Source organism: Pipistrellus hanaki (genome assembly GCF_964339955.1).
Source record: "Pipistrellus hanaki genome assembly, chromosome: 8".
NCBI classification, from domain to species: Eukaryota; Metazoa; Chordata; class Mammalia; order Chiroptera; family Vespertilionidae; genus Pipistrellus; species Pipistrellus hanaki.
In genome coordinates, this window is record NC_140510.1 from 83,279,150 (window position 1) to 83,290,011 (window position 10,862).

At 45.5% G+C, this 10,862-nt stretch overlaps 1 protein-coding gene across 1 annotated transcript in view; it reads right to left on the reverse strand.

The window, feature by feature from the left end:
• Window positions 1-2,882, reverse strand: part of MREG (melanoregulin) — a 49,247-nt gene extending 46,365 nt beyond the window's left edge. Inside the window, exon 1 of the mRNA XM_084891955.1 lies at window positions 2,622-2,882. Within this exon, the coding sequence (XP_084748081.1) occupies window positions 2,622-2,716 (95 nt within the window). The 5' untranslated portion in view covers window positions 2,717-2,882. The remainder of the gene's footprint in view (window positions 1-2,621) is intronic.
• Window positions 2,883-10,862: the final 7,980 nt, after the last annotated feature.

A 10,862-nucleotide genomic window follows, 5' to 3' on the forward strand; every position in this document is an offset into this window, starting at 1 on the left:
CAATGAAATATTATTCAAATATAAAAAGGAATGAAGTACTGACACGTGCTACAACATGATGAAAACTTCAAAACACTGTGCTAAGTGAAAGAAGCCAGGCGCAAAACGGCCACACACTGTAAGATGCCATTTACACAGAATGTCCAGCACAGGCAAATCTATAAAGAGAGAAAGTAAAGCAGGAATTGTCTGGGGAGTGGGGCTGTCGGCAAGTGTTCAGCGGTATGGCTTCTTTTTGGAGTGATAAAAATGTTCTAAAATAGATCATCTTAACAACTGCACTGTGCTATTGACTTTGTCTTTTTTAAATCACTTTGTTAATATACTAAAACCACCCAAATTCACACTTTAACAAAAATAAAAAATAAATGAAAATAATTTTTTGAAACTGAGTCTTCCGATGACTTGAGTAGAACAATAAGGTACCCCCCACACACATATCACTGCTCCACGTGTCCATCAATAAGCTACTCTTCCCATTGATTGTTATGTTGAGATGATGCCAGAATGATGCTAACCCACAAAAGACCAGTCCACTCATAATCACACGCTCAAAAGAATAGCAATAATAATTAATAACTAAAACTTATTAAATATTTACTATGTGTCAGACACTCTAGTAAGCACTTCACATGGATTAGCTCATTTCATTTCTCGCAACTCTTTGGGTACATACTATTACCATCCCTGTTTTACAGATGAGGAAATTAGGGCACAAATAAATTTCATAATCTGTGCCAGGTCACCCAGTCTGGCTTTAACCCCAGGCGATGTGAATCATGAGCCCCGTGCTATTGACTTTGTCTTTTTTAAATCACTTGCAAAATTCCCTGACTTCTAGTGTAAATCAAGGCAGGAGAGGGTGGAGATTTTGAAACAACCAAAAACTGCCCACTCCAATAGCAATCCCAGACAGGAAATGAGAAAGACCCAGGGCTCTGAGGGGGAGACCAAGCTGCATCATGAGACAATGAGCATTGCAAGTTGAGTGAGCAACCCAAGCATAAAATTCTAGATTTGACCCACTCCATATGACTGGGGGTGGATTCCTGGGTTTCTCCCAGGCCACAGTAATCTCATCATCTGAGTAAATGCCCCATCACAAGTACAAACAAAAACACTGGGTATTATGTGTATGCTTGCTCGTGTGTATTTCACATATATGTGAAACAATATGATATATATGTTTACATACATGGGTGCTCACTACATCGCGAGGGGCAGATGGGAAGTTCCAAGTCCTAACTCATAGGACAGAGATGAATGAATGCGAGCACAGTAACCGCGGAGGGCTGTTGAGGCGGCACTGAGGACCAGCATTTAGGAAGGGGAAGGGAGGGGAGAGGGCACTCCTTGAGGCAAACGGAGAGAGAAAACGCTGGATTGCTCCTGGAGCCGCCAGGATGCCTGCCCGATTAAATCAAGGAGTGTGTCCTGTTTAACGTGCTGGGAAATAAGAGTGATCGGGCAGGAAGGGGTTATGTAAGGAATTAAAAGTCAAGGGGAGTGTTTGGACCTGATGGGGAAAGAGAAGTAAATCATGCTTGTGAAGTTGTGAAAGCTTTCTCGAATCACAAGAAACACTGGCTTCGATATTTGCTTACTCAATCCTGGAATATATATATATATATTCTAATTTAATTTTAAATAACTTCGTTTCACTCACATCCACCCGAGGCATGACCTAGTGGAGCCTTCACTTCAGCAGTTAAAACACGAAGGCTTACCATCGCAGCCCTGACCAAAACCTCCCAGCGCCACTGAGCGCATTACTCTTTCCCACACTCAGTCGCTTAGCCCGCAAAGAATCCACGTCCCACTGAGAAGATACACATGATTGTAATGTGGGAAAATATCGCCTTGTGCTCGGCCGCTGAAATCTTCTCCTCTCGATAACAACACGGGCTGACAAGACATCGCACTTTCCTCCTGGTGGCACAGACTCACCCTGTCCCAGGCCGGTCAGGGGCCGCTGTATTCCAGGGACCCCTGTGCCAACGCCCCTCCTGGCGCCCCTGCCCGCAACTGCACCCCAACTCTGGGCACTTTCCACAGGCTCCACCCGGGTCTCAGGTGTCTCTGGGGATTTGTACTTTTTTTTGGGGGGGAGGGGGGGGATCTTGCCCAAGGAGCAGGCATGTCCTGTAAGAAGGAATCAAGGGGCTTGGAAGGTGCTTAGATGGTCCTTCAAGCCAGCCCCCAGCCCTAACTCAGACCAGCACGCAGGTCTCCCCACTCCGGGCTGCCGGTAACCCCACTCCGCGGCCAGGCATCCCGACCCGGCCAGGTACCCCCGATCCCGGCCAGGTACCCCCGATCCCGGCCAGGCACCCCGATCCCGGCCAGGCACCCCGGATCCCGGCCAGGCACCCCGGTCCCGGCCAGGTACCCCCGGTCCCGGCCAGTTACCCCCGGTCCCGGCCAGGCACCCCGATCCCGGACGGGCACCCCGATCCCAGCCAGGCACCCCGGTCCCGGCCAGGCACCCCGATCCCGGCCAGGCACCCGGTCCCGGCCAGGCACCCCGATCCCGGCCAGGCACCCGGTCCCGGCCAGGCACCCCGATCCCGGCCAGGCACCGGGTCCCGGCCAGGCACCGGGTCGGCCGGGCGCGCACCCACCGGACGAGCGGCTCCTTCTCGGGCGCGGCGGGCGCGGGCAGGCAGGGGCAGGGGCAGCAGCAGCAGGCGGCCCGCAGCCAGGCCCTCAGCCCCATGGGGCCGCGGGGACGGGCGAGCGCGGGGGGCGCGGCGGGGCGGGCATCCGGGGCCGGGCGGCGGGCGGCTCAGCGCGCATCACGCCGCGCGGGGACCGGGAGGCCGGGCGCTCCGGGGCCGGGGCGCCTCCGCGCTCTTCCTCCACTGGGGTTCGGTTCGGGCGCGTGTGTGGCTGGGACTTTTCTCTCTTTTAATTCCCGGCGCTGATGGGGCGCATGCGTCCCGGCGCCCGGGCCGCCCTCCCCGGAGGCGGCGGGCCCGGCGGAGGGCGGAGGGCGGAGGGCGGGCACCGCCGGGGTTGGGGAGGGAGCAGGGGAGCCCGGGCACAGCGCGATGGGGCTGGGTCTATTCCTGCGTTGCTGTTTTTTTTGTTTTGTTTTGTGTTATATATATATATATATATATATATATATATATATATATATATATATATATATATATATATATATATATATATATATATATATTATTGATTTTGTACAGAGAAGAAGGGAGAGAGATAGAGAGTTAGAAACATAGATGAGAGAGAGTCATCGATCAGCTGCCTCTTGCACACCCCCTGCTGGGGATATGCCCGCAACCAAGGTACATGCCCTTGACCAGAATCGAACCGGGGACCCTTCAGTCCCCAAGCCGACGCTCTATCCATTGAGCCAAACCGGTCTTGGCTTTTTGTTTTGTTTTGTTTTGTTTTTAATATATTTTTATTGATTTCAGAGAGGAAGGGAGAAACATCAATGATGAGAGAGAATCATTAATGGGCTGTCTCCTGCACGACCCCCACTGGGAATCGATCCCGCAACCCAAACTCGTGTCCTTGGCTGGAATTGAACCTGGGACCCTTCAGTCTGCGAGCTGACGCTCTGTCCACTGAGCCAAGCCGGCCAGGGCTATTCCTGCGTTTTATGGGCTTGGCTCCCGGAGGAAATAAAGGTCCTCCTGCCACCCCCAAGCCTTTACAGCGGAGCCCGGGGCGTTTGCACCCGGTCAGCCCCAGGCGGAGGAGAGGCCAGCCAGAGAGCGTGGATGGACGCGTTATAGAGGCGTGGTGTGTTTTAAGTAGTACTATATTTACAGTGGGGTTTTTTTTTTAATTGTTTGCAAGCCTCACAATTTTTGACTGAACCCCCTCAACGAAGGCAAATACTATCGTTGGTTTCGTGCGCTTTTCCATTATGTATGTATTTGCTTATGTGTGTACGCATTTATTTGTGGTTGTACAAACTTGTATACAAATCCCTCTCCTTTTTTTTTTTTACTGGTAATATTCTCATACACAGCCGAAGCCGGTTTGGCTCAGTGGTAGAGCGTCGGTCTGCGGACTGAAAGGTCCCAGGTTCGATTCCGGTCAAGGGCATGTACGTTGGTTGCGGGCACATCCCTGGTAGGGGGGTATGCAAGAGGCGGCTGGTCGATGTTTCTCTCTCATTGAAGTTTCTAGCTCTCTATCTCTCTCCCTTCCTCTCTGTAAAAAACCAATAAAATATATTAAAAAAAATATTGTCATACATAGGCCAGGTAGTATTGGCAGTGGCATTTGCCTGACAGACCTATATTATTTAAATAACAATTATTATTATTCAAGCGGTGGCTTCTGCCCCTCACTTGTTTCCCTCGTGTATCACTGAGACTGCTCCGTATATATCATCTTCCACTATCTTTTTCACAGTTGCCTATAGGCAGTCACATGAATGCCAATAGGATATTTAGCCAGGCCTCTCTGGGTGGGAATTTAAGTACATTCCAGATATTTTTGTTATCAAAATAATGTGGCCGTGAACACCTTTGATCTATGTGTTTGGACATGCATATATATGGAGTGTACGGTTGGCAGTCGAATTGCTGGGCAAGGTACCTTTTTAGATTTTGACAAATCTTGCCAAATTGCCCTCCAAAGCTAACACGCTGACCAGCAACATATGACAGTGTCTGTTCTCCTATACCCCCTCCAACACAAAGTGTCATCTGTCACCTGGTCATTACAAGGATTTCCATGCATCTCCCTTAATCATCCCCTCTAATGTTCATTTCCCCCATCTGGATTATTCAACAAATAGTTATTGAGCACCTATTTTGGGGCAGGCATGTTCCTGCCCCTAAATAGAGAGGAAGGGAGAGGGATAGAGAGCTAGAAACGTCGATGAGAGAGAAACATCGACCAGCTGCCTCTTTCACACCCCCTACCGGGGATGTACCCGCAACCTGGGACCCTTCAGTCCACAGACCGACACTCTACCACTGAGCCAAACCGGTTTTGGCTTATCATTTTTCTTTTAAAATTCATTTTTAATTTTTAAAATTTATAAATGAAACATTCCTCTAAAAACATTGAAATATTACAGTTAAAGTTCCCTCTGGATGTAATCCATAGTCCTGTCCCCTCTGTCTCTTCTCCAAGGCAACTATTATTATCAATATGGTATAATATTTTTTCTGAACACACAAACACACGTATGTGTGCCTGTGGTGTGTATATATAGTGTCATCGTGTGTCACTTTTTAAGTAGTGAGTTTTGTTTTAATTGATGTAAAGGTACTAATTAATCTATCTGCAAATTTTTTCCAATTAATACGGAGAGATCTATTCTTATTAGTACACCTTGTTCTTTCAAGCTCATGTAGTCTATTTCTTAGTTTTCTAAGAAATAATTTCTAAGAAATAAGGATAATGGTGCATGCTTTTATAGTTCTCGTCTTCCCAGAAGTTGAATACCTTCATGATTTTCCTGGTTTGGGTAACAACAGCACCGAATCTTCCAGCTTCAGCTTCTAGACAGCAAAGACCACATTTTGACAACCTCGTTTCCTATTTCAGACCTCATTCTCAGGAGAGCAGTGAGCTTTCCTCTTTTTAGGGTGATGCTAGATTGTTTCTGCTGCCTGAGTTGACGCCAACACTTGCATCACAGTCAGCAGCATCTGACATTTACCAAGAACCCCTGGGCACCTGGTGTCGGGGGAGTAGGCAGTCCCCAGAGGTGACTGGTGACTTAGAGACCCATCAGCTGCTTGTTCTTTTAAGCACAACTGCTGGCCTATATTCTCAGCTTTTTCCATGGCAGGGGAAACTCTAGGGTCTGCTTTGAAAACAACTACTAGGGTCGTTTGAAATTTTCCTTCATTAGAAATTTAATGATGACTTCTGAGAGGTGGAGGAAAAGGCATATGCAGGCTGAAAAAAATGGAAAATCAAATCACTTAGCTCTAACACATCATTAGTACGTTTCATGGAGATGCTATGCTTATAGCAACATAGCATAAGCTGGTGTCATTCAGTTATTCATTCAACAAATATTTATTGACATAATGGTGAGCTAGAATGTAAGTTCCATATTTTCTGTGAAAGGCCAAAGGTTTGCCCCAACTTTAAGCCTAGATCCTACCAAGCTCGGTGTTAACAGATAACCAAACATATGCCATTGGTGTTTGGTTTTTGCATTTACCATAAGACTCACAGAGACATAAACAAACCAGAAGCCTGCGACTTTCTATACAACTGAAACTCCAATGCTCCTGTGGTTCTCCACACTGCCCCCTCGTGGACATATATTGTAAATGAACTACATTGTTTCAGAATTGGATCTGACTTACTAGGTTAGAAAGCTGTCACTCAACAGAGGGAAAGTAGTTGCAGCTACAATACCTGTGCAAACTTAAGTCTTAAAGAGCCATCAGTTATATCCAAATTAAAGGTTTAAACTGGCTCTGGCTACACTCAACCTGTGAGGGCACTGCTGAGTTGAGCTATTAAGTCCTCTCTTCTCTCGGCTCGCAGGTACCACGTAATGATCATTTTACTATTTAATTTGATCTTAGTAAGCATTGCTACTTGATTTATTAGCCTGGTATTCATGGAAAAGTGCATAGGACATTACATACATTTTTTTAACATGTGAAAGAATAAAATATAATTTAAATAAAAGAGTTTTTGTTTACAAATTTTATTATTTATTTTTGCTGTTTATCTAATTAAATAAACCTGTCTTGGAAGCAGCTCAATGACATAAATTAAAAGGTGGGAGCGCAATTCCCCAAAGGGAGACCTGTCTCTGGTGAACATTCCCTCTGATAAACGGGCTGTAAGAGGGAGAGAAGAGAACTACATTGTTCGGCCTAGTAATGGAGGGGAGGTAGAAGTTGGTGTGAGGAGCAGGGAATGGAAGAAACTGGAACAGAGAAGATGAAGCAGGAATGAGGGAGGCCGGTGTCAGCAGAGCATCCATAGTGGGCTGTGTCTGGAGGAAGGTCAACCGCACATGCCAAAACTTAGAGAGTCAGACTCTCAACAAACAGGTAGATGCTTCATGTCCACCGAGCCAAATCAGAGGCCCCATTTAAGTCTATGCCACGTGCACCCTTTTCCATGACTCTGTGAAGTCTGCTAACTGAAGTCTATAAGCTCCATTCACCCTTCCCATCCTGGGCATCACCAGGGTCTTCTCTCCATCAGCTGTCAGCTGTTTTCAGCGTAGAAAGACCTTGTCCCTTCAGATGGGAATTTTACACTGAGCCACCCTCTTTATCTTGCACATCCTTCCCCACCATCCCCTCCACCCAAATACCAGAGAGGTTGCTTTAAAGACCTTGACAGGAAGAACTTGGGAAACTTGGAGAGAAGATCTCTGGAACCCAGAGAAAAAGAGCAAGGCTTCTCCACTGAGAGGACCTGCATCCCCCAGCTGACGCCTCATATAATCCAGCAAGAAACCCGGTGTCACACACTGGTTCCCAGGACTCTGAGGCGGACTTAGCTTCCCGAGGTTTAGAAGGAAGTGCTCATGAATCAACACCTGGGAACAGGGGGAAAGAAAAGGGAGCAGACTGGGCCTGGGCCAGCCCAAAGGGGAGTTCTGAGATAGAACTGTCACTGGTGACGGGGTTTACACCCTTACCCTCCCCACCCCTCACATGATAGAAATCAAGAAAGGAGGAAAATCAGGAAAAAGAAAAAAAGAAAAAGAAAAGAGGCTTACTGAAAACAAGATGGAGGGAGGGGAGAAAGGGCAGGAGCTTGGTGCATCAAGGGGGCACACACTAGCAGAGAGCATGGCTCCCTACAGTGAGCTGGGGTCTGGCTTCTATAGCACTGGGTTTCTGGGTTTCTGGATGCAGGCACAGAGTGGATCTCTGTTCCTTAGGCTCTGGCGGTAGGGTAGGCTGGCGTTGGCTGGTGCAGGCACAGATGCATTGGTTTGAGGAGTGGCTGAAAAGAACATTTAATCTTATCTTGGAGAGGCTCAAAAAAATAACAACTGATGAACACTTCCATTCATCTTCAGAGAGCCTCAACCTGTCTCAGAGTGACCTTCTAAGCTTTTCTGAGTTAGGGTGAGGGGGGTTGGCCTTTATATTCTCATGACAACCAATCTCTGGATGAGGGTTACCCGGAAAGGGAACATGACTTTGGGTGAGGCAGCTTCTACTGAGGTTGTCCAGAAGCAGGGCTGGCAGTTGAGAGTGGAGTGCTGGCAGCATTTCTCCGGACTCCTTCCTTCCTGCAGGGGGATCCGTGTGGCATATCTCAGAACTAACTGCCTGGCCACCCTTAGACCTTAATCCATCCCTGAGTTCTCCCACAAGTTTTGAATGTCCTTCCTTTCCAAATGCAGGGATTCTTTCATCAGATTAGATATTATTATTATTATTATTATTATTATTATTATTGTAAAGACTAGTATATTAAGTCCTCCATGCATTATTAATTAATAAAGCCTTCTGTCCTTAGGAAAGCATATTATAGAAATAAGGTTCAGGAAATTCTGTCAATGATTAGAGACAATCTCACTCAAAATATTGATTAAAAATACATGCTACAATATGTGGATGAACCTCAGAAATATTATGGTAAGTGAAAAAAAGCCAGATACAAAAGGTCACAATTTACATGGAATATCTGGAATAGGTAAATCCATTGAGACAGAATGCCAAGTGGTGTCGCCAGGGCTGGGGGAGGGGACTGGGAGCAACTGCTTAGTGGGTATAGGGTTTCCTTTGGAGGATATTTTCAAATAGAGGTGGTGGTTGCATGACACTGTGGATGTACCAAATGCCACTGAATCATTCATTTAAAAATAGTTCACTTTATGCCATGTCAATATCACCTACATTTTTTGAAAATGGGTAAAAAATAACTCTTCTCTTGGAAGCAGTCTGTTCTGTTAAAATTAACTTTCCACTGTAGGAGCCTTCACTTCTGAGAAATTTTCAAAATGTTGTTACTGTGCACTCATAGTAAATTACACGTAAAACTATTTGTATGTAAAGTTAAGCACCCTATTCAAGTAGTAAACACTGAATACTCAAGTAGTAGATACAAAAATTATGGATGAGCACGAGCAATTCATTTAAATGTGGAGGGAATTTCTATTTAGAAGAATATTTTCTGCAAAAAGAATTTGAAGTGTTGTGATTCACACAGACTTAAAAGTCAGTTGATACAACCTGATGTTCAGAGATCTCATCTAACGACCTCCAAAATGGTTATCTATTGGGAAAGGCACACTCCCACCAAACAACTAAAAACTGCTTCATGCCAAAACCGGTTTGGCTCAATGGATAGAGCGTTGGCTTGGGGACTGAAAGGTCCCGGGTTCGATTCCGGTCAAGGGCATGTACCTTGGTTGCGGGCATATCCCCAGTAGGGGGTGTGCAAGAGGCAGCTGATCAATGACTCTCTCATCGATGTTTCTAACTCTCTATCTCTCTCCCTTCCTCTCTGTACAAAATCAATAAAATATATTAAAACAAACAAACAAACAAAAAAACTGCTTCATGAAATGGCAAATTTTTGTCACATATATTTTTGCCACATAAAAAAAGAAGAAAGTAAGGCCCTCCCTGGTGAAGCTGCTCAAATGGTCGTGCTTATAATGTTTGTTTCCCATTTTGCTCCTTTCCTATTATTAATAACTAGCTAATTACAACAGTATCATCACCATTTGGAGACTGGTCTCCCATACCCATGGACTCCCCAAAACTATTCACATCCAGTGGGAACTCATCCTGTTTCTCCCAAATAACCTTTATGTACAATCAACTAACTCTTTCCCATATTACCCTCTAGGTAAGTAACAACACCACTTTAATTTTATAGTTTTTTTTACCTGGGGAATTCCCAAACTTACTCAAAGGTATAGAGAATAGTAGAATCAACCATACAATGTATGATGGATGTCACGCTGCTTAAACGACTATTACCATGTTTCTACTCTCAGTTCTCTTACTCCCTTCCTCTCCCCCACTTGTTTTTAATATTGAAGTATGTGAAAGCAAATCCCAAATAATATTTCTTACCTGATGGTAAGGAACTTTTATAAAAAGTGACTGCCATGCTATTATCATAACTAACAAAATAACCAGTAATTTTATGATTTGCTCATATGCAACCCATATTTAAATTCCTCAATTGTCTCAAAGCTGTTATACAAGCGAGTGAGTCGTAGAAGCTGGAATTTCAACCCAGGTAGCCGAATCTAAAATCTATAACTTATGGAAAGAGAGAGTCTACCAATAGCTCTATAGAAATGAACAGAGAAAGCCAAAATAAGCAGGGAGATTTAATAAGCAGAAGGGTGGCTTATGGCAGAAATGTAGCTGCATTTTGAAGGCCAAAATAAGCATGCAAGGAGCAGTAAGCAGAAAGGTTTGTTAGTAACTTCAGCAGAGTGGTCTTAATAAGAAGCTTTCTTCAAGGTCTTTCCTTGTGGGGCACTAACAACTTCAAAGAGAGCAAGTTTGGAGGCTACAGATGGAAGCAGGTCAGAGAGCCTTGCTAGATGTGGGCGAGTCCCCCAGGAAAGCAGTGTTGACATCGACAGCATTAGGACTTGGCAGGTCCCCACAATCTGACTCCCACTAGGACAGGGTGCACACATGCTTCTCACTCTACGAGGTGGGTGAAAACAGCTGCTAACAAACAGAAACACTAAGAGCAGAAACAAAAGTTCAAGATGAAGCTTTGCAGCTACTAGTAAGTCTTGGATCCCAAGTAGGCACTTATGTCCAGACACAAGGTAATACTTTTTTTGTGTGTGTGCCAAGTCCAAGGGTAGTGTTAAAAGTAAATGGGGCCAAAACAGTTACAGGATATAGTCATGTGGCAGCCATGAAAATGCAGTGTAGATCCCTGCTTCAGGGAGCACAGTT